This window comes from Fundulus heteroclitus, unplaced genomic scaffold (genome assembly GCF_011125445.2).
Source record: "Fundulus heteroclitus isolate FHET01 unplaced genomic scaffold, MU-UCD_Fhet_4.1 scaffold_123, whole genome shotgun sequence".
Taxonomy (NCBI): Eukaryota; Metazoa; Chordata; class Actinopteri; order Cyprinodontiformes; family Fundulidae; genus Fundulus; species Fundulus heteroclitus.
The window spans coordinates 247,754-271,300 of record NW_023396535.1 but is presented as its reverse complement, the minus strand read 5'-3'; the positions used below and the strand labels follow the sequence as shown (position 1 = coordinate 271,300).

Sequence of the window (23,547 nt, the reverse complement as noted above, 5' to 3'; positions counted from 1 at the left end):
TGCTTGGATAAATTTGTTGTTTCCACTGAATTTAACCGTTTTTTTTTTTTTTTTTTTTTTTTTTAAACATACAGCTTGATTTCATTTACGGTACTAAAATAGAGCCAAACGGAGCTTCTTTCCCTCTTTATGTTTTTCCGGTCCGGTGGTCTCTCTCTCGCTCACCGAGTCTGAGCAGCAGCGCGCAGCGGTTGTTTGTGTGTCGAGCTGAGTGGGCGGGCCAGGCTGAGCCTGTGTGCTGATTGGCTGCTGTCGCTGAGCCATGTGACAGTACGAGAAGGGAGGGGGAGCAGCAGAGTGCCGTGCAGTGTTGCGATTTTCGCTGTATTTAGCAACTTTTCAGACCACTCCAGTGACTCTTTTGCAAAAAAGCGACTAGCGATAAATCTGCCGACTTTTCCGGTGTCACTGGCGGCTCTTACGTGAAAGCACGTATCGTTCCTACTCTTGTCCTCCAACGGCAGCTGCTGCCGTGGGGCACCTCCAACCGTCCCAACCCCGTTCTCCCGCTCCCACAGGAGTCCGTCTCATCGCTGCAGTCAGAGCCACAGGCTGTTTACCCTCAGCATCCAGACTGCAAATGAAGCGAGCATGCACCGGGGTTGATGGTGCAAAATGATCACGCAGTGCCGCTCCACCGTGGCTTACATTCAAGGTGGGAGCGAGCGGGATGTAAATGTAAAATGTTATTTGGTCTAAAATAAATAATTAAATTTTAAATGTTTTATCTTAAATAAATAACAACATTTGATTCGCACACCCAGTCAGTCACTTAATCACCTTGTCAATTGTGTTTTCCTCTCTAAGATAAACATCGATCTGGCTGGTGAGAATCATTATGTCTCAGTCTAAACAAAAATACGAGTGGGAATCAAACCCTGAATTCAAAGGCTGGTTGAAGCAGTTTATTGGAGATGATACACGGGCTTACTGTTTGTATTGTAAGACTGATTTCTACGCCAAACTTAGCGAAATAAAAAAACACATGACAACTCAAAAACACACTCAAAAGGCAAAGCCTTACAGTTCAACACAAACCAAGCTGCCATTCATGGTTAAACAAGCAGACTCTGCAAAGAAGGCTGAGGCCACCACGGCATTAGCTATTGCTGAGCACTGCTCCATGCTGGCATGTGATCACATTGGAGAAGCATGTAGGGCAGCATTCTCAGACTCCACTGCTGCCACCCACTTCAAAATGCACAGGACTAAGTGTACAGAAATGATAAATGGTGTTTTAGCACCTTATTTTCTGAAAAAATTTAGTGGGTCCAGATACTGTGCAAACTGTACTTGGATATTAGAAGAGGCGAACTGATGGCATTCCAGAATTTGTGTATGCAATATTTTGTATTTTTTTGCAAGCCAACAACTGTGGAAGTGGCTCCGTTTGACAGAACAACGATGGATGTTGCGAGATTAGAAGCACTACCTGGTCCATCTTCACTTTCTACATCTTTTTAAAATCATCCAGCAAGTTATGCAGGATCTTCTGATACAGGCAACAAAAGAGGGTTGGATGTGTAATTGTTTGAAACATTTTTAATACTTGTTCAAATAGTTTGATTTCTCTGTTTATGGCTCTCTGGTTTAGTTTTCCTGCTTTAATTTTTTTCCCTTTCTTTTTCTCTACAGATTGGAAGATCATACTAGACCTGACCAGGGCTGCTTTGCTTACAGAGAGACAGTGCTTAACATTCACAGATCAGGGAAGCCACTGTATTTGCATATCAACCTCAGAACCTCCAGCTCAGAACAACACATTGCTTTGTTACATTTTACAAAGCATCCAGTGTTGAGTGGGCAAATCCTTTGCAATGGTGAATTGAAGGTTCACCTTTTTTATTGTGGTTAGTTTTGAAGGTGTTGTTATGCGTATAGTTTTCTTAAGAACAACCCCTAATATTTATGTCTGACAATTACAAGGTGACCCTGCACTCGGGGAGGGTGTGAACCGCTTCTTGGTATCCAGAGTCATGCAGAGGCTGAAAGATGGTTTCGACATAAAGTTGTCATTAATGCCTCTTTATCAACTGTGAAGATGTTTTAATCACCTTAATCCTATTTATATCCCTTTTTGAAAAAAGGGATATAAATAGTTTGTTTTTAAGATATAACTAAATCTGCTATACAAGCAAAGAATTACTAAATGTTACAGGATGTGAGAACAAACTTTATGTCTAGACAGGAAATGCTTGTGTAACAAGGCTTTTTGATGGAGAACCAGACCACCTTGTGCCTTCCTCATCTGCATTTCTGGTTGAGAGTGACCTATTTCTAATGGCAGGCAGAATAATTGGCCATTTCCAGTCACATCCCATGATGCCTTTATGGAGGACAGGAAAAGGCAAACTCCGCTAGCATCCATGGCCACACGAGTGTCGAAAGAGTTTGCTGTACAACAGCAATTGATCTAGTCTATGCATATTAATATAAATAGTGAACAGTCTTTCTACATTTCCTTTCCATTTACGTTAATTGTTTAACATAATACACAATTATTTTAAATCCGGCAGTTTAAAATCCATTCTGTCAAAAACTCTACGTTGTTGCTGACAGCAACCACTTTAATGTACAGTGTCCATGAAGACACAATTATGCCATGTACACCTGTGTAAATAATATAATAAGATTACTTTAATGAGGTGAAAATCCCATCTGTATTACTTTAGAAATTAATTTAACATTATTTTGGCTATAAAATAATTCAAATAGAGGCTTGTTAATAGTCCACTTTTTTTTTTTTACTTTTGCATTATCATAATTTATGGCTTTTTTGTGTTTGCACTAAAGGAACAGGATGCAACCTAAACTCACCAGTGTGTGTTACCCAATCTGTGTAGCTCATCATTATTGATGATCTTTTCCTGATGTGGTTGAGACTGTGTGGGATCAGCCAAAGGCTCCAGGGCATAGGGATGAATCTCTTCTGCTGCCATGTCGTTTTCATCTTCTGAATCTGAAGAGTCATCTTGCCAGCTGGCCGAGCTACTGCAGCTGTCATCACTTGCCGAGTCTGCACAATTTTATATTCACTGTTTAAGTCATAATTAATAACATTTATTAAACGTCATGGCTGAAGAACCAAATTCAACAAAGTCCATCATATTTCTAAATAACCAACTGAATTGAATTTGAATTCATACAATCCCAACCCCGGCTTGCTTTTCTTTACTACAGCATCGCTCAGATCCAGGATATTAAATAAAATTTGGGGAACACAAAATGCTGAGACACTGGTTTGTGCTGAATGTACGTATTTTTCTTTTATGTGCTGTTTTGGCGAAATTCAGACATCATAAACGATGCCAGGCAATCGGGCTTCGACGAGTTGTGTTTCTGTATTTACATCTGAACTGTCAGCCAAAACCGGGCGATTATAGGCCCCGATTCTAATGAAACACTAGCAACCCGTTTAGTTTATTCTCCTAAAAAAAATTCTCGGACATACACGAATCGTAACCAACGCTAGCGCTGTCTTTCATATTAAAATCATCACTTTCTGAATCGCCATGTGAACTTGTCGGTTCATACTCCATTGTACTCTTTGTACTGTATCCTGGACTGTGTCAGCTAACTACATCATCGTACCACATGACCCAAATTGTGGATTCTCTGCCTAGCTGTCGCCGTGGGCAAACTTTTAGTCCTCAAAAAACACCTTTAACGGTGCAATGACGACCTTAATGCCAAATGTTTAGAAAATATGGTTACTAATGCATGTATTTCCGAGTTAGTCGATCTCACAATCAGAGAATCACTTTAATATACATTTAAGGCTTTTCTTAAACATGTGCATTGTGTCCTTAAGCTTGAAGGGAGTTCTGAACTCTCCACTGATGAAAAGGTGAATGTTGACTCTCTGTGTCTAGCATGGGATGTCCTTCTGATGACAAGTGACAACCAAAGAAAGGCGTCTGCATCATGCAGTAACGCAATATTCATGAAATTATATCAAAACACTTTTTAATCACTACCTGAGTAAAAATTAGTTTTCTCTTTTTTGACTATGTAATCGGATGGGTTATGAGGCAAATAAAGCAAATAAGAAAGGGACTCAAAGACACTATGCTGTGGACCCTGATCAGTGAATGTCCAGATGTGGCTCAGATTATTTCCCACAGGAGTTAAGTGCTGTGTTGACCCCAGAGGTAAATACAGGTAGTTCTGATAAAAAAAAAAAAAACAGGATCAAAATCTAGTCAGGTTGGTTTGTTTGTGTAGAGCATTCTTCGTCGGTTCATTCAAAATGGTATAACATTTTCACGTCCACTAACAAATAATTTAAGTTTTGTAACACGAATATGAATGTTACAAGTAAAGCGCTCAACACCAGATCTAGATTCTCACTACCTTTCTAACTCCTTCTTTCTTCAAAGTAAAAATGAGGTCTTGTGTGCCAAACTGCAAATATGTGTTGTGCACTTCAACACGAGGCTAATCTGATCCAGTTGGCATTTGACAAGGACTCGACTCGGAAATTCTGGAATGAATGATAGGACAGGGTTTTAAGAAGGTCTCACATTTCACAAATGCTGCCTGCCACTGTACTAGAAGTGGAGTGAACATCTCTACACACGGATTACTTGTACGCAGAAGGGTAACACGCTTCGTTCTGATCCCTAGCTGGTGTAGTTGGCTCTCCTAGTATGAATGTTTACTTCAGTCAATGTTCAGCCTCACTTCAGTGATCATGTGTACATTTATAACTGACTCTTGAGTTTATTTGAATGGACAAAATATTACTACTTTGTTATTGTTAAATTTAAATTTCTTTAATTTTGGGGACTATATAATTATTTTAGACATTCATAACCTGCCAGATTTGCGCCCTCTGGTGGTGGAAAGATAACAGTGTAGTCAAGGCTGTCTTTTTTGTACTTCAATAACGTTAGTTTCTTTTCTTTTTTTTTCCCTTCACCTTTTTCAACAAAATACAAATCTAACTTGTATCCAGTTACTGAATGATTGCAGTCTCCCCCAGCCAATGGGGGAGACAGAACAGTTTCAGAACACTCAAGACACATTTCTTATACTAGTATTAAAATAAAATAATCGATCTTTTAAACAATTCATCCTACTAAAAGTTATAATGAATACTAAACTCATACACTTCGCTATATCCAATTTTTTTCCAAAGCTTAAAAAAAAAAGGAGAATCATGTGCTCTTTAGATAAATGTGTGTGGCTCTTAAAAGAGCCGTTGGGGTGTTTGTACTGGGATGATCTTAAGCCCTCTCTCCGCGGATGCGGCGGGCCAGCTGGATGTCTTTGGGCATGATGGTGACCCTCTTGGCGTGGATGGCGCACAGGTTGGTGTCCTCGAACAGACCCACCAGGTAGGCCTCGCTGGCCTCCTGCAGAGCCATCACGGCAGAGCTCTGGAAGCGCAGGTCCGTCTTGAAGTCCTGAGCGATCTCCCTCACCAGACGCTGGAAGGGCAGCTTGCGGATCAGCAGCTCCGTCGACTTCTGGTAGCGGCGGATCTCTCTCAGAGCAACCGTACCGGGCCTGTAGCGGTGAGGCTTCTTCACTCCGCCGGTAGCCGGGGCGCTCTTACGGGCAGCCTTGGTAGCCAGCTGCTTCCTGGGAGCCTTTCCTCCGGTGGATTTACGAGCGGTCTGCTTGGTTCTGGCCATTGTAGCTCAGGGGCTTTCTCCGCGGTTCTAACTGAACACATGAGACCGTAAGAGGAACAGCGGCTTTATAAAAGAGACCGGCGGGGTGGGATCGCTTCTGATTGGCTCAGATCGAACACGTGGTGAACCCATTCTCACTCAGCTATTGGTTGGGTTTAAATTTTCAAAATAAAGCGCGAAACAAATGCAATGAAGGGGGGAAATAAATAGCGTTAACGGGATTCAAAACTGAAAGTGTGTTTAATTTAATGTATCCCTAATACAAAAATTAAAATTCTTTATGAAATAAAAGAATCCATCAGGAATATGAGAGATACTGAACAAATGAACCTCTACAATTCTAAAGTATGTTTAGTTAGTTTCATTTGAGTTGGAAATATTGGGTTTTCAGTTTAAATCCATAAATATAAATATGTACAAAGTTTTTATTTCAGTGGTTTATATCTACACTATGACGTGCTAAAAAAAATAAGAAACTGAACTAAAAACATAAATTTCTAGCATCTGTGTGCTCAGCTATGAACTCTATGTTGCTTTGTCAGGTTACTGAGAACAGCATTATGTTGAAAAGGCGCATATTATTCCATTAAATTGTCTAAATCAATGTAAGCGGTTTAATCTCATCTAGCTGCACATCTAAGGCTGCGTTTGGGGAGAAGCTGTTTTAACCCAGATTAACTATTAATATCCATGCATTTAAACAGTAAATTCATGAGCTGCTGAGCAGGAATCAGGTCTTAATGGTGGATGTGGTGGCTCTGAAAAGAGCCTTTGGTGCACTGAGTGCTGGTCTTGCAGCTTTACTTCTTGGCCTTCTTAGCTGCGGGCTTCTTGGCTGCAGCTTTCTTGGCTGCAGGCTTCTTAGCAGCAGCCTTTGGCTTCTTGGCGGCAGCCGCCTTCTTAGGGCTCTTCTTCACCACCTTCTTGGGGGATTTCTTGGCCGCAGCCTTCTTCGGGGACTTCTTGGCGGCCGGTTTCTTAGCCGCACTTTTCTTGGGGGTGCTGGCCTTCTTGGCGGCAGCGGGCTTCTTGGCCTTAGCCGGAGCCTTCTTCTTCACCACCTTCTTGGCTGGTTTGGCCGCCTTGCTCTCCTTCGCCAGCTTGAACGAGCCCGACGCCCCGGTGCCTTTGGTCTGGCTCAGGGTTCCTGCCGTCGCCAGCTTGGTGACGGCGGTGTTGATGCGCTTGTTGGCCTTCGTCACATCCACGCCTTTGCCGGCCAGCACCTTCTTCAGCGCCGCCAGAGACATGCCCTTGCGCTCCTTGGACTCGGCCACGGCCGCCACGATCAGCTTGGACAGGCTGGGTCCATCCTTCTTGGCCTTGGACGCCGCCTTCTTCTTCGGGGCTTTGGCCGGGGCTTTGGCCGGCGCCGCTGCTGGAGCTTCTTCTGCCATGTTTCTCTCTTAATGTTCCTCTGAACGTGTGCGGCTCAGAGCAGGAGGCGGGACTTATAACACACATGAGAACCGTGAAGAAACAACTCAGCCCGCCGCTCTGCTGCCGCCTCAAATCTGCCCGCATCTGTGTTTTCTTCGCCGCCTTTAAGGCTTTAAATCTTCCTCCGATTTAGGATTTTTACCACAAATGTTACTGTAACGGAAAGGAGACTGTCCTCCCTCCACAATGAGATCAAATTTACTTTCCAGGACTTTCCCTTTTTGTTCCAGGAGCGCTCAAAGGTGTCGGAAACGCTGTGGTTTTGTCCATCGAGTGCCGACTTTTCCCCACATTTCGTCCCATAAAACATCTAAAATCAATGTGTAAAGAATATAAACTCCATCATGTCGTTAAAAAACAAGATTGCGGATATGATACAAATAAAATGGTTGTGTTCGTGTGATGATTTTAGTTGTAATTGGGGAAAATGTTCACGGGAGTAAACACACGGAAGCTGTCCGTGATTCAGCCTGTCGGGACTTTTCTCTCGCATGAATCCGATGGAAAGGAAAAATCTTTTCACATCAAGTATTTGATTCAAATAACAGGACAGTTACAACACATTCTAGTTATGTAGTGTACTTAAGCAAAAGATGTTCGTTTTTATTTTTCTGAATATAGATCTAGTTCTTTCTTGATCTCACTGAATACTATTTTCATGAAACCAAAAGTGGAATGAAAATGTTCTGCCATTTGATTGAGATATAGTTTCCTATTTCAGTTGTTGAACAACTCAGGGACATGATTTGCATTTTATTCTCTGACCCTAACCCTACATAGTATAGCATCTATTAGGAATTAGATTTTCAATAGAAGTTAAACATCAACTATTTCAGGAATAAACAAATGTGGATTGGGACCAAAAATGTTTTTACTTATGGAGAATTTGAAAGTTAATTAAATGATGTATTTTTGAAAGGTTTTGGCAGCTTCATTTAGCTCATGTTGGCAAATCATCTGCACTAAAGATTATTCTGATTTTTGACACTTCCTTTAAATTTGAAGAACAGATCAGAGGATGAACAGGTCAGTGACACAAACATTTATTAGAAGTTAGCAGAGAACATGTTCAAAGTGACAAAAGAGTGCAACATCTCTACCTTAACCAAAACGAAACAATGCTGTTGGAGCAGAAAAAGTGAGTTAGTTGTAGAGAATTGCTGAAAAAGTCAATGCATGAGTGATGAGTTTTATTTGATGGATAATTAAAGTGTTCTCACACTTCACTCTTTTAACAGCAACATGGAAGAAAACCAAGAAGAAGTAGAAAATACCATTTAATCAGGTATGGTCCAGCTTTAAGTTATGTTTAACTTTAATCAAGTAAAGTAATCATTGTCTAAATTCAACATTTGCAATTAATGATGGGATAGTGCGAAATATTGAAATAAGTGATGTGTTAATTTGTTGCCAGAATTTGGCTTCACCTATCCTTCTAAAAATGGATTGACACTGATTTTCTTGACGTGTTTAATGTGTGCCAATCTCACTTTATAGTAATCATATAATAATATTTATAGGCTATATTTATATTTAAAATGTTCCGTAGCCCTAAAGGTGTTGAGTGCAAAATATATTAAAGGAAAATTAGAGCCGGAAGTCTGAAAATATGATACAGAATAAATTACTGCTTTCAATCTCTGTAGTTATTTTATAGTTATAGTTCTTAATCTTGCAGATATCTGACTATGGAACACCTTTAAACCATAACCATAAGAAATAATGACTGACAGCTCTGCTGTGTTTGTGGCTCCAAATCATCTTATAGGTGATGGGGGGGTCCTGATTATTTTTTTCCCTGTTCAAGGACGTTCACTTCAGAGAATGTATTTTCTCCTTCTCCTCAGCCTGTATCTTCTTCATAATGAAAAGCCACTGGTTGGCATAAAAACAAAATGCAGCACAAAGAAGTTGTTCAGAAATGAGAATCCCTCCTTATAGGAGCGATGTGACATTAAATCAGTCTGATCAGCCTCTTCCATCAGATTTCTGTGGTGTTTGTGCTCCAGCATACAGGTTCTTAGATTAGAGGACATGCCCTTTCCAACACTTCCCTCTGCAGATCTCAGCTAAAATGGAAGAAAAACTCAGTTAGCCCAAACAACTCTGCTCCATGAAAATACCCTGCTACCAAGCTGTTTGTCATAAATGGACCCAGGGTAAAGGCTCAATTCTCTGAAACAGAAAAACCAGAGTAGATTCATCCCATTTACCCCAGAAACGACCCTGATTATTCAAAAAGCCAGTTTTCTGAAACAGGCAGTGAGTATGACAGCATGAGCCAGGATCTGTTTTCTACTTAAAGTAAAACACAACCATCCCACTTAGAGAAAAACAGTTTAGTCATGTGGTTTACCTACTGTATTCCCTCATGCTTATTTAATCAGGTGATCACATCTGTTAATTTCTTAGTGAACAATTATTAGGTCTGAATTTGGGTGAAACAATATGAATTTGGTACCTCCAGAAAAGCCTGGATTCAAGAAAAGATCATTTTAACCCTTAGCTGCACACTTCGAGAGAAAAAATAAAACAGTGGACGACGGAATTCCAGGAGTTTTGCTCAAAGTTGCATGTGTGTGGCCCTTAAAAGGGCCTTTGTTGTGTTGATAGCAAACAGCTTGTTTACTTGGAGCTGGTGTACTTGGTGACGGCCTTGGTGCCCTCAGACACGGCGTGCTTGGCCAGCTCGCCGGGCAGCAGGAGGCGCACGGCGGTCTGGATCTCCCTGGAGGTGATGGTGGAGCGCTTGTTGTAGTGAGCCAGGCGGGAAGCCTCGGACGCGATGCGCTCAAAGATGTCGTTGACGAACGAGTTCATGATGCTCATGGCCTTGGAGGAGATGCCCGTGTCGGGGTGCACCTGCTTCAGCACCTTGTACACGTAGATGGCGTAGCTCTCCTTCCTGGTCTTTCTCTTCTTCTTGCCTCCTTTGCCGGCCGTCTTGGTCACGGCTTTCTTGGAGCCCTTCTTGGGCGCAGACTTGGCGGGTTCAGGCATCCTGATCACTTGTTCCTGGAAACAGCAACGAATGAATTAGCAGGGGGAGGGAGACTGCTCTTATAGAGGCTGCATGTAAATCACACTGTGCTGTCCCCGACCTCTGATTGGCTCAGCTCATCGGAAGATTTTAACATCACTGTGTGTGCCCTCTTGGACAGCGTGTATGTAACATGTTACAGAAAATCATTGATAATGATGAAGAATTTAACTTTTGATTATGTACGGACTTTCTTTCATGTGTTAATTTATGCGTGTTGCCAAGAGAAATAGGTGACATTAGATTTGTTCTCTGAATTGAATTTGTTTTTCCATTTTCTTGGCCACCACCTTTCACCTTATGGATGTAGAAACCTTTCACGTGTCGACATCGTCAAACTCAACGCCTTCAATTCATTCAACTCAAAGTAATTTATTGCTGACATTTCTCAGTGTGAACATTTCATATTTCCTGCTTACGTAGATTATAGAATTGCATTAGCTCTCCCCACGGTCCGGTTGTGAATGTGTGAACCACTGACTAGTGTAAAGCGCTTTAGAGTCATCAGATTTAACGCTATACAAGTACAAGCCATTTACCATCTAAAGCAGAAATCCTCATTATCCAGTTTCAGAGCTCAACATAATTTTGTTCATTCCGAGATTAGCTGTCCTCTTGTTCTTTATCAACATCAGAGGAGTTCAGCGTTGTTCAAGGCTGTCTTTCTTTGCCGTCTCTACTGCTGAGTTGACTCCAAAGTGATTCCCTTCAAGAAAATGTTGGCGCAAAGCCTTCAGGAAGAAGATGACAGAGCTAGCAACAGCAGCTGCATTAAAAGTTGGAGACCACCTCTTCAGGTAACACTAACCCCGTTTACACAACCCTTTTTTAACCGAGCCGAGACCAGTCCGAGCTCGGTAACTGAGATAACTCTCGAGTGTAAATGGTCAGCAGACTGAACTGAACCGAGCTAGACACAACTGGACCGCGCTAAATGCAGACCAGTTCCAGATGTGGTTTCGTCCTGGTTTTTTCTGTCCAGGTTATCTGATAATGAAGAGCGCATGAGCAGACCGCGTCATCCCGCATCAGCTGACTGTCCGCGGTTTTTCCGGCGTGTCTGGCTGCACGTCCCGATTCACACTCCATTCAGACAAATTTCAGACATTCATAATAATACTAGCTTCCTTACCGTGCCACACGGTTTCCAGAGATGATTCTGCTTAGCAGCGTGATGAACCTCAGTATCTGTCATTGTTTCCGGTGTCTGTAAACCCGGAGTAGACGTTCGTTTGTCTCATCCACTTCCCAAAAGCCGACTCTCTCAAGTAAATTCACCAATGGTTGCCTTCTTCCCCTGACTCTCCGCAAACACCAAAATATCACATTATCAAGCATAACATCCTGAATGTTACGGGCACCGCCGTTTTGATTTGCTTGGTTCCGCTTTCAATCCCAGAGAGCAGCAGTACCGCAATATCGTCACTAGGAGGCGAGGAGCAACCAAGGAACAGAGATAAGCTTGGTGTCTGAACGGTCATCAGAATGAGGCTCGGCTTGGTTAACTGATCCAAGCTCGGACTGGTCTCAGCTCGGATCAGTTTAACAAGGGTAGTGTAAATGGGGTTTATGGGAAAAGCTTCAGACCTTGTAGCCCATTAGCATTCTATTTCTAAAAGTCATTTTTTTGCCAGACTAAAGCCGAAGCAAGTATGAGACTTACCTCAGAGTTTGCCACCATTATGCGCTGTAGACAGAGCTCAGATGAAATGTCCCAAGCTTCCACCTCTCATCGTGTCACTGGAGGTTATCAATCATTTGTCATTTTGAGATAAATTGGATCTATTAGAACTTTTACAAACATTCTGGTATTAGTTAAACACGTTTGTAATGTCCTTTTTAATAAAGCTACTAGTTAGAGTGTCTTATGTTACCCTGAGCTATCTCTATAGTTATGCTGCCATAGGCTTAGGCTGCTGGAGGACATCGGGGTCTACCTTTTTGTTCTCTGTTATTGTTTTTCTTCATAGTAGGTACACCTGGTCTGGCGTTCTGTTAGCTGTGACATCATCCAGAGTAGGGAGATATTACCGCTATTACCATATAACATAGAAAAGAATCCTGGATCAATGTGAGCTTCTGTGCTTTCTGTGTCTCTGCTCTGTCTTCTCTAACCCCCAGTCAAGACAGATGAGCGTTCACACTGAGCCTGGTTCGGGTTCTGCTGGAGGTTTTCCTCCCTGTTAAAGGGGAGTTTTCCTCTCCACTGTCGCTTCATACATGCTCAGTATGAGGGATTGCTGCAAAGCCATCAACAATGCAGACGACTGTCCATTGTGTCCACTTGTACTTATTAACCTTTGACACATCCAGCCATCTGCTCATCATCATCAGTCAAAACCTTTAGAGCTTTTATTCATAGTGTGGCAGGATGAAGGGGGTGGAGACTCGCCTGCTGATGGTGTAATTACTCAGCTTTGCCAGTAGAGGGAGCGCTCTGTTAAAGCAGGGCTAAATCACTGGTGCAGACATTTGCAGCTGTGACTTGTCATGGTGCACTTCCCTGTTGCTGGGCTTTAGTGCCTCCTGTCATTACTGTTGTAGTTCTGCTATATTCTGAGTTATTTACCTGCACATCTCAATGAGGGAGGAGTGTTTGCTGTTGTTGGTTGCTGCCCACCATCCTGCTGCTGCTTTGCCTGCAGAGGTTTGATCTCTTTTCAGCGGCGTGGTCCGGACTCTCTCCTTTAGGATTAACTGTTGCTTATGCTGGATGGAGCTCAGGGATTTATTATTTTACAAAGTTTATTTGATTCTATGTTTTTAACAGGTTCACTGGCACCTACCACTAAGCCTCAGTAGTTGTCAGTTTATTGGTCTTTATCACATTTTTTATTGTAATCATTTCATAAACTATTAGATTTTTTAGTAATAAACTCTGTATATTCAAATTTGAAACTATGTCTCCTTCTTTTTGTAATAATGTACCCGTGGGATTTCCTGGGTGGTGTTGTCAGTAACTATCAGACTCTATATCACGCGTCAAACTCAAGGCCCACGGTGGGAATCCGGCCTGTCAAGGCAATTTATCCAGCCCTCAAGAGCCAAAAAGGCATATCATGTCATAAAGTAGAAAGATGTATCCTTTTACATTGTATAAAGTGGCTAAAACTATGCCCATAACTATGTAGTAACAGAATCTTTCCACTAGATGTCAGTTTTCCCACAACACATTAAAACAACCCAGAAATGTCCAAATAGAGAAAAAGTGATGCAGAATGATGAGTTTAAAGTGTAACTCACCCCAATATCAACTTTATTTGCAGATAGAATGTATAAACTGGACATAAGGTGCTACTTTTGTGTTACAGTGCATTTTTTATATTTCTATGTGAACTGAAATTAAAGTATGAAATCAAAAGTATCATCTATACATGTGCAACCGGCCCTTTTAATTACTTCATGAAGCCAAAGAGGCCCAAGATGGAAATGAGATTGACAGCCCAAACCTCTCCTTCTAGAATATTTTCACAGAACACTCCTTTAGTTCTCAGAAATAAACCTTTCATGGTTCCAAGAGGAACTGAGGTCAGTTCACATTTTAACTGGCAGATAAGAAGAACTGGACATTCACACATTTATATTTAAAATATGTTCTTTACACATTCGTCATATTCCTCTTTTTGGCTGTGAGAAAACTTAATGATCATCTGTTGCTGTTAACTCTGAACATTTACTGGTCACATGTTTAGCTGTTTTACCAGGAAAGATTGACTCTAAAAGTTATATTTCTGTAATCCTTCAACCTATTCCTTATTCTGAATAATCAGTTCATGTTTAAAGTCTCTACATTATGCTGCTGTGACCTCTGACTGCATTTCCACCATGTCTTATCTGCATAAAGCTAAAGCCTAACCATCAGTCAGTTTAAGGAAGTGACATCATGAGAGTCAGAGGAAGTAGACGCTCCGTCTCTCTACCAGAGTCAGTCACACAGTTGGACTGAGACTGAGAACAAGAGACGCTCGATGGCTGAATTCACATGGATTACAGTGTTTTCCTTATGGATGCTATCCTTTACAGGTGAGAATATTTAAATCCATTTATTGCATATGATCATTGTTAAACTCAGTTTATCAAAAATTATTTCATTAACACTACATTTTGGCCCAGAAGTATTTGGGCAGTGACACAGTCTTCATTATATGGTCTCTGCATGCCACCACATTGGATTTGTAATTCCTTAACCCTTGCTCTAATTTGGATGTGAATACTCTGAAATTACAACTGAGAGTCTGCATCCATCCATCCATCCATCCATCCATCCATCCATCCTGTCATGATTTGCTATTGAACCTGAACACACCACAACAGAGTAAATTTAACAGTTTATTGAAATAGTGGATTGTGGAGGATGGAACCAAGAGTCTGTACTGAGCTGAAGCAGGAGGATGGTGAAGGCAGGCACTGGCAAGCAGGTAGGAACCAGAGCATGGAGGCAGCACAACCAGAAGCACAGCAGACAGGAGATTTGGAACCAGGCTTGACCGGACAGCATGACAGAATGGAGACTTGGAACCAGGACCACAACAGGATTAACAGCACGACTGGTGAATACTTGCAGGACCGGAGAGAGAGCAGGACCAGAACCACAGCAGGCGGGCGGAGATGAAAGGAACTCAGGCTGGACAAGAACAGGTGAGGTGAGCAGTTGAGAGCAGAAACCAACAGAACGAACCGACAGGGGAGGACTGAATGCAGGGAGCTAAAATAGGGAGGCTGACAGGTGTGCTGAGTGTTGGCTGATTAGTGACTGACAGGTGTAGATGATTACTGAGGTGGCGAGGAGACTGAGGTATATGGAAGGTAAAAGGTGCCTAGAGTCTTGCATGGTGCAGCAGACAGGCTGCATTATGACACATCCATCCATCCATCCATCCATCCATCCATCCATCTTCCAACACACTTATCCCTGTTGGGGTCATGAGGGGTGCTGGTGCCTATCTCCAGCTGTCAGTGGGTGAGAGGCGGGGTTCATCCTGGACAGGTCACCAGTCTGTCGCAGCGCTGAATATGTTTTCATTAACAGCTAAAATAACAAAACTTGTGTCCCTGTCCAAATATTTATGGGCCTAACTGTATATCTGTTAAGATGAAAAACTATTTCTATATAATGTTATATTAATAACAGAAACTTCACATTGCTGATGTACTTTTCTTCATCTCCTTAGCAGCAGCAGCTGAACAAAGTTCTCACTTTGTTGTCAGAGATGGAGACGAAGTCACTCTGCCTGCTGGATGCTTTAGAAACATGATGGATACCTGTGATAAAACTACCTGGTTATTCACTGCTCAAAGTAGTTCAGCCATAACACTGTATGAAAAGGGGAAGATTCATAAAGATGCCAGAACTAAATCAGACAGACTGAGTGTTACAGCAAACTGTTCTCTGGTTATAAAGAAGGTCTCAGTGGAGGATGCTGGTATTTACACCTGCAGACAGTATAACTCAGCAGGACATCAGGAAGGACCAGACTCTGTTCTCTATCTGTCTGTTGTTAACTGTGAGTATTTAGATCATTATGTTTTCACTTCACATATATTGTTATAACAACAAACTGATACGTTATAATAACTACACCTGAAGAGATGAAGTCAGCTTTAATCTTGTAGTTACACTATCTCCATCTTCATCAGTGACTGAACAGAAAAAAAGTGATGAAACCATCCTGACCTGCTCTGTGTCAGCATTTGATGGATGCTCACACAAAGTGAAGTGGCTGCATGATAACAAAGATGCAGCAAAGATCCCAGCCTTAAATCCACGTCAGTCTAACTGTTCAGCCAGTGTGAGCTTCTCAACATCCCATCATGTTTCCACATCAGAGGGTTCTGGGTTATTCAGCTGTCAAGTTAAACCTGACAAAGGAGACATGAAGGACTTTACCTTCAGGATTTCACCTTTGAGAGATGAACCAGGTGAGAATATGATGAGCTGTTTATGATAACTTCCTTCTGTATTTTGATTAAAAAGCTGCTTTGGTAAAATTATACTTAAAGATCACAGTTTGTCTGGAAATCATAGAAACATAACAGTCTTCAACAGGATTAAACTGTGACTGTAGTTGGAAAGAAAATTCTAACATGGAAATGTTTGGATTTTGTGACTTTTAAAATAAAATTTAAAAAAATCCAGGTACGACAAAACCACCTAAAGTGATGAAAACTTCAGCAACTACTATGACAACCGGACCTACTTCAACAACTTCAACAAGAATGACAGCAGCGGAGCCTAAAAACCCAGCATCAGTCAAACCCACAACAGGAAGTGATTTATCAAACTCTAAAGGTAGCAGCAATATTAATCTTTAATTTTAATTTCATTTTACTATTCATATATGGTTTCTTCTCTATTTTATTTTGATAAGTCTATCATAATATTTATGGTATTTCTTAAATAACCTGATAAGCGTTTCAGAAACAAAGCTGATAACTTTGTCATGCAAAAATAATTTGGTTTGTGCATGAATAACTCTCAATAATGGTCTTAAGAGGTTAAGTTAAATTAAAACTATTTAACTAGGTTAGTAATGTGCAGTAATGGTTTCAAGTAGGTCATAAAAACTAAGTAATAATTACAGTAAAAGGTAGAAAAGAAGAAAAACAACAGAAACAAAACATTAATGGAGAATTGATTCTTAATGCTGCGTTAATAAGCCGTCATGCTGACAGGTTGAAGGAAGTTGAGGACAAACAAGATGGAGGCTAAAATGTGAATTAATCACAAGATGGCTGACAAACTGAAGAGGTGTGACTGATGTCACATCAGGACTTAGTGGTTCAGTTAACACAAGGAAGCCAATGGTGGTCAACATGTTAGTGATATTAGTCAGAAAAGTCTAGTATAATCTCCCTGGTCTCTAAGGTCTATTCTGGCGTATATTTATTGCAGGTTAGTACGAAAGCGGGAAAAGAAAACAGACAAAGGAAGAAGCTCAGATTGCTGGACTACCAGTCCTCAAAGCGCTCATAAACAGCCCCGGACATGTTTAATTTCAATGTTTATAAATTTTATTATTTTATCTGTTGTTTCATCTCTGTTACATTTTATTAACTCTGTCAGTATATTTATGGTATTTGTTAAATCTACTGATAAGATATTCAGAAACAAAGCTGCTAACGTGTTCTGAAACAATAGTTATTTTTTTCTATGAATAACTCTCAATAAATGCCAAGAGCGATAATGAATTATCAATAAAGTTAGTGATTTCTAATCAAAATTAACAAGTTGGGGCACCAGCTTAATGCCAGGAAATAATTGTCAATCAGGAAACATTGATAACATGTAGATAATATTGTACATCTCTAATTTTGTTGTATCCTTGTTTTGCTGTAACTCTGCTGCCGTCCTATCAGGTCCCTTTTGGAGAAGAGATTTTTTTCATCTCAATGTGGTTTTACCTGGTTATATAAAGGTCATAAAAAAATCTAACAATAAGCTACTTAGAAGGAACACACCAGTCAGGTTCTGTCAGAAGTGAAAGGTTAGACGTAGAGATAGAGCAGAAAGAGAGAGTGTAGTAGTGGAGAAGTTCAGGGTAGGAGATGCTCTCTGAAGATCTGGATCTTCAAGAGTTGCTTGAAGACAGACAGGGACATCCTGCTTCCTGTACGGCTCCATAGGTCAGTCCACCATCAGGGGACGACTCATGTAAAGAGTCAGGACTGTGTTGAGGTGGTGTAGGCACTGCTAGCCAACAATCCTTGATGATTGGAGTGGCCTATCAAAATAGAGCTTGAAGGTTAAGCTTTATAATTAAAAAATCACTAAATAGTAAAAAAAAAATATATATATATATATATATATATATATATACTTTTAGGTTTTGTGATCTTTATTTGTCTTCAGTTGAGACATCACCACCATCGATAGCTTAAATAACAGAAACAGAAATTACACATTGAGATGTAAAATCCATCAGACCAACATCAGAAAGTATTTCATCAAACCCTAAAATTAGAGATCCTCTTAAATTCTACATTGTAATGTGGATCCATTGAACTGTCTACTTTCAGTTTATTAAGAATTGATCCAGTTTTCTGCCATTTACAACTGATGTAATGTTGTTAGACTTTGCCAGAATATGTATTTATAAACGCAATACTTGATTCTTACTAATTAATTTTGGCAAATTAGTTACGCACTGTCCCTTTAAAATATTTTTATTCTCCCTAGAATTTAACATGCTTAATCTACACTGCCTGGCCAAAAACAATATGGTGCCGCCTAGATTTAACTAAGGAAATAGGTACAAACCTCCAGTTGAATAATTACTGCAAGGGCAATTATATTTTAGCTGCCAACAAGTTATTAACCCCAACCGCTGCAATGAGTTGCTTCTCATTTCCTAAAGAATCATGTCATGCTGTGATTGTGGAAAAGATGGCTGTCTGTTTTAGAAGGGTCAGATCATTGGTATGCATCAAGCAAAGAAATCATCTTAGGAGATTGCAGAACTACCAAAATTGGGCTGTCCAATGCATCATGAAAAACTGGAAGGATAGTGGTGACCCATCGTCTTGGAGGAAAAAATGTGTCCGGAAGTGATTTACCCATCATGCCTAGTGCCTGCTGTACCAGTCTGTGGGGGCAGTGCTATGATCTGGGGTTGCTGCAGTTGGTCAGGTCTAGGTTCAGCAGCAGTATGAGCTCAAAGAATGAGGTCAGCTGACTACCTGAATAGACTGAATGACCAGGTTATTCCATCAATAGATTTTTTTCTTCCCCGATGTCACGGGCATAATCCAAGATAACGATGCCAGGATTCATCTGGCCTGAATTGTGAAAAAGTGGTTCAGGGAGTATGAGAAGTCATTTTCACACATGGATTGGCCACCAGAGTCCAGACCTTAAGCCCATTGAGAATCTTTGGGATGTGCCTGAGAAGGCTTTGTGCTGCGGACAGACTCTCCCATCATTAATGCCAGACCTTGGTGAAAAATGAATGCAACACTGCAGGAAATACATCTTGTGACATTGCAGAAACTTATTGAAGCGATGCCACAGGGAATGAATGCCGTAATCAAAGCTAATGGTGGTCTGACAAAATATTAATGTGACCTTTTTTTGGTGACAGCTTTTTTTTGGCCAGGAAGTGTAAATCTTTATGCTTTTTTTCCTTCTAGATAAGCTGACACTGAGGTTCTTCATTGTGTTGGTGGGTTTAGCGTCACTCCTAACATCAGTTTTTGTCGTCAACATCTGGATCAGGATCAAAAGTGAGGCTGTTAATGCATAAAACATAATATTTTAAAAACTTATGTATTCTAAGTAAAGATAATTTCTGTTTTTTGTATTTGTAGGAAAAAAACAACGTGGGGAAGAAAACTTTGTAAGTTTTTAGCTTAAAGTCAGTCAAAATATTTATTTTATGTTAACTATTTAAAAGCTTCTTGGCAGGAGGCGATCCCAGATTTTTTTGTATGTGTCTGACTTTCAGTAGAACATAGAAGCCATAAATGTAATGTAATTCCCCACAGAGAGTCAAAATTAAAAAGCTCTGAAGTTGAAAATATTACTTTGCAGCTTGTGTTCTATTAAAAAAATAAACAAGAAAATCTGCTTTGAAGTTAGTTAGACTTTGACCCAAAACATCCAAACCTTCTGTTTGCCTCAGTTAAAGTAATTGTCCTGTTTTTCTTGTTCCCAGGTGTGCAGTGATGAAGATAATAGTGCAGTGACTTATGAAAATGTTGGAGCCACTGATGGAGTCTGATTGTTCTGCTCATCTAATGGACGTCAGCGATTGATAACTTTAGAAATATCTCCTTCAAGCAAAAGAGACAATTTTAATAAGCTCAGGAAGACAAGTGTCACTAAAAACCCAGAAACATTTACAAAAGCCTGTTTATTTTCCTTTTTTGTCACTAGTGGCCTTTAATGAAGGGACGCTGACAGGAAGAGGGGATGAGAGAGAGGGGGACGACATGCAGCAAAGGGTGAACCTGGGATGGCCACATCGAGGACTAAGGCCTCCATATATGGGTCTGTGCCACCAGAGTGCCCACAAAAGCCTGTTTTAATATTTATCCCTACCTCTGTATTAAATTATACATGTAATCATTAGGAATCTGATAGTAGAGGTATCTGGACGTAAAATATCCAGTATAGCCCTTACAGTTCAGAACACACATGTACTAAATAATTAGGGCATGGCAAATTTATTTATATTGCACAATTCAGTACAGAATAAAAGCAAGTAGGAATAAAATGTAGAAACAAAATAGAACATTAAAAACAGTTGGACTAAAAAAGTTTAATTAGTGATGTTTCAGTAAAACAGTTTAAGTAGTGTCGAAGGCAATCCTAAACAAATGTGTTTTTAATCTTGATTTAAAGGAACTCAGGCTTTCCGCACTTTTACAGTTTTCTGGAAGTTTGTCCAGATAAGTGGAGCATAGGAACTAAATGCTGCTTCTCCTTGTTTAGTTCTGGTTCTGGTTCTGCAGAGTAGGCTGGAGCCAGAAGACTTTAGTGGTCTGGATGGTTGATGCACTGATAACAAGTCTGTGGTGTATTTTATAAGCCATTCAGGGATTTATAGACTAATATAAGTATTTTAAAGTCTATTCTCTGAGATACAGGGAGCTAGTGGAAGGACTTTAGAACTGGGGTGATGTGCTCTACTTTCTTGGTCTTAGTGAGGTGGCGGGCAGCAGCGTTCTGGATCAGCTGCAGCTGTCTGATCCACTTTTTAGGCAGACCTGTGAAAACACAGTTGCAGTAATCAATTCTACTAAAGATAAACGCATGGATTAATTTTTCCAGATTCTGCTAAGATATCAGTCCTTTAATCTTGGAAATGTTCTTCAGGTGATAGAAAGCCGACCTTGTAATTGTCTTTAGATGCTTTTGGAGGTTCAGGTCTGAGTCCATCACTACACCCAGGTTTCGGGCCTAATCAGTGGTTTCTAGCTGAAGCGACTGAAGCTGTGAGCTAACCTTTGATCTCTCCTCTGTTGGTCCAAATATTATTACTTCTGTTTTGTTTTTATTCAACTGAAGAAAATTTTGACACATCCAGGCATTGATTTCTTCTAGGCATTTACTCAGTGCTTGAACTGGTCTATAGTCACCTGGTGTCATGGTGATGTAAAGCTGTGTGTCGTCTGCATAGTTATGGTAGCTGATGTTGTTGTTTTTTATTATCTGAGCTAGAGGAGCATGTAGATATTGAAGAGGAGGGGACCCAGGATGGACCCTTGGGGAACCCCACATGTAATTTTTGTCGTCTGGGATGTAAAGTTACCTACTGACACAAAAAAGTCCTTTAAGTAGGATTTAAACCAGTGGAGAGCTGTACCAGAGAGGCCGACCCAGTTCTCCAGGCGTTCTAAAAGAATGGAGTGATCAACAGTATCGAATGCTGCACTGAGGTCCAATAGAACCAGCACGGTGGTTCTTCCACAGTCTGTATTTATATGGATGTCATTAAACACCTTGATAAGGGCGGTCTCTGTACTGTGGTGAGCACGGAAACCTGACTGGAAAACATCAAAGCGGCTGGTCGTTGTTAAGAAGGTGTTTAATTGTTGAAATACAACTTTTTCAATAATCTTACTGATAAAGGGGAGGTTTGAGATGGGCCTATAGTTCTGCAGTAGTAGTTTGTCTAAATTGTTCTTTTTCAGCAGTGGTTTGATAATAGGGGGTTTTCACTGACGTCACTGGCCAACTTCCGGTCCGCCATATTGGGTGGCACACTTCCTTATCTCTAGTTGTTGTACACGTATTATCGTATCGCGAATGGATAAGTACGCCAGCACGCTAGAGCGACCAGATAAGGACGTATATCTGAGGAAATGTTCCGTGATCGACCATATGGACCCCTATGCCCTCCACGGTGCCTTGTTTAGCCGTAATCCAGATGATTGGCCAAATGTAGAGCACAGCGACATAGTGCATTACCTGGTGTTCAGTGAAAACCCTCTGCACAGTCTTGAGGAAATGAGAGCTTACAAGGATCTAGAGGCTCACAACCAGTTCACATCTGGTTATGTACATCAAGGAAATCGCCATCATACGTGGACGGGTGAGTTTTAATAAGATGGTAAAAATGTAAACAATCCGACGCAAATGTGTCGCATGCTTCTGCGGTGGCTGACGGCCGGCGGCGGGCAGTGCGCGAAGGCGCTTGGCTGCAGGGCCGATCGACGCCGCTCGCGGCTTTAATTATTTAAGCAGAACAATGACCAGTGAAAAATTAAGTTGTATTTACCGTATTGGCGCCGGTAGGAGCTGCAGATCATAAAGCCAGCAAACAGTGGGAACACAGCAACTCGTTCAAAGGTAAGCTGCGCTCAGACGGGCTCTGGCACATGCTAACCGTTAGTGCTAACAACCACTCACGCATGTAATGTACTTTTAACTTGCTGCTATGTGTTTCAAACGTTTAGAACACACTCTCATTGACATCGGGATACTGTGGAAAGTTATGTTCGGTCTTACAGCCGCGATCCAAGCGAGCCGACGACTCTTTGTTATCGCTAACAGTTGTTCTCCATGGTTGCGCCTCCAGGCAGGAAAGCGGTGGAAAATTAATCTGTTTCTATGTTTTTCCCATGGCGATCATGTGTTGCGCTGTTACAGCCCACAATACAGCAACGGTTTACCATGGTTGAAATCTAGTTAAGGTGAAATTAATCAAATTAAAACACGGCTGAGAGAGGGAGTACAGTACGCGGTCATAGGCAGTAGAGGCGGCGGAGGCAGTCAACATGACAGCCGCGGAAAGTAATAAGTCATAACGCCCAAGCCCTATTATTAATATATTCTTCTTACATGTTTTAAATACTTAACAGTTAATTACCTGTGACAAAGTGAGCACCGCAGACTCTGGCGTATTCCAGCTTAACACCGTCCAAATCGGACCTGGATATCCGTGTCAGCCATAGGTGACGGCGTTGTTCAGACAGCTGTTTTGTTTTTTCACACTGATTCAGTATTACGGCTGGTAGGCGATAGAAATAGCGTTGATCTCCACCTCCACAGGCCGTGCAACCAACCATTAAACACGTTTTCCCCATTGTTCACTTCCAATACTGCCTAAGGCGTCATACAACGCAGGTCAACGGTGCGAAACGACTGCCACCCAATATGGCGGACGCGCTGAGTAGTCACGTGAGCGTGACGTCAGCTGAAAACCCCCTATTGCTGTTGTTAGGGACTGGGGGAAAACACCTGACAGAAGGGAGGTGTTTATTATCTCAATCATATAAGACGCTATGACAGGTAAAACGTTCTTAAAGAACGCTGTGGGTAGAACATCAAGGCAGCAGAAGGAGGAACTTAGCTGCTGAATGATCTGCTCTAAGCTTTTGTAGTTTATTTGGCTGAATTGGGACATTTTGTCAGGATAAGTTCCAGTTGGATACAGCTTTGGTTCTGGAGTTGATATGGAAGTAAAAACTGATCCTCTAATTTTTAGG

General features: G+C 41.2%; 3 protein-coding genes and 1 long non-coding RNA gene across 4 annotated transcripts; 1 reads left to right on the top strand and 3 right to left on the bottom strand.

The window, feature by feature from the left end:
• Window positions 1–5,168: 5,168 nt before the first annotated feature.
• Window positions 5,169–5,691, bottom strand: LOC118558346 (histone H3). The gene has a single exon (XM_036128860.1). It carries the CDS (start codon window positions 5,637–5,639, stop codon window positions 5,229–5,231), a length of 411 nt encoding a protein of 136 aa, XP_035984753.1. The 5' UTR covers window positions 5,640–5,691; the 3' UTR covers window positions 5,169–5,228.
• A 172-nt stretch (window positions 5,692–5,863) lies between these two features.
• Window positions 5,864–7,062, bottom strand: LOC118558347 (histone H1-like). Its single transcript, XM_036128862.1, has one exon. The coding sequence runs from the start codon at window positions 7,034–7,036 to the stop codon at window positions 6,440–6,442; it is 597 nt and encodes a 198-aa protein (XP_035984755.1). The 5' UTR covers window positions 7,037–7,062; the 3' UTR covers window positions 5,864–6,439.
• A 2,558-nt stretch (window positions 7,063–9,620) lies between these two features.
• LOC105922640 (histone H2B 1/2) lies at window positions 9,621–10,108 on the bottom strand. Its single transcript, XM_036128861.1, has one exon. The coding sequence runs from the start codon at window positions 10,077–10,079 to the stop codon at window positions 9,705–9,707; it is 375 nt and encodes a 124-aa protein (XP_035984754.1). The 5' UTR covers window positions 10,080–10,108; the 3' UTR covers window positions 9,621–9,704.
• Window positions 10,109–16,266: 6,158 nt separating this feature from the next.
• On the top strand, window positions 16,267–20,169 carry LOC118558348. The gene is made up of 4 exons (XR_004928324.1): window positions 16,267–16,408; window positions 19,246–19,338; window positions 19,423–19,451; window positions 19,770–20,169. It is a non-coding gene; the product is annotated as an uncharacterized LOC118558348 (long non-coding RNA).
• The last annotated feature ends 3,378 nt before the right edge of the window (window positions 20,170–23,547 follow it).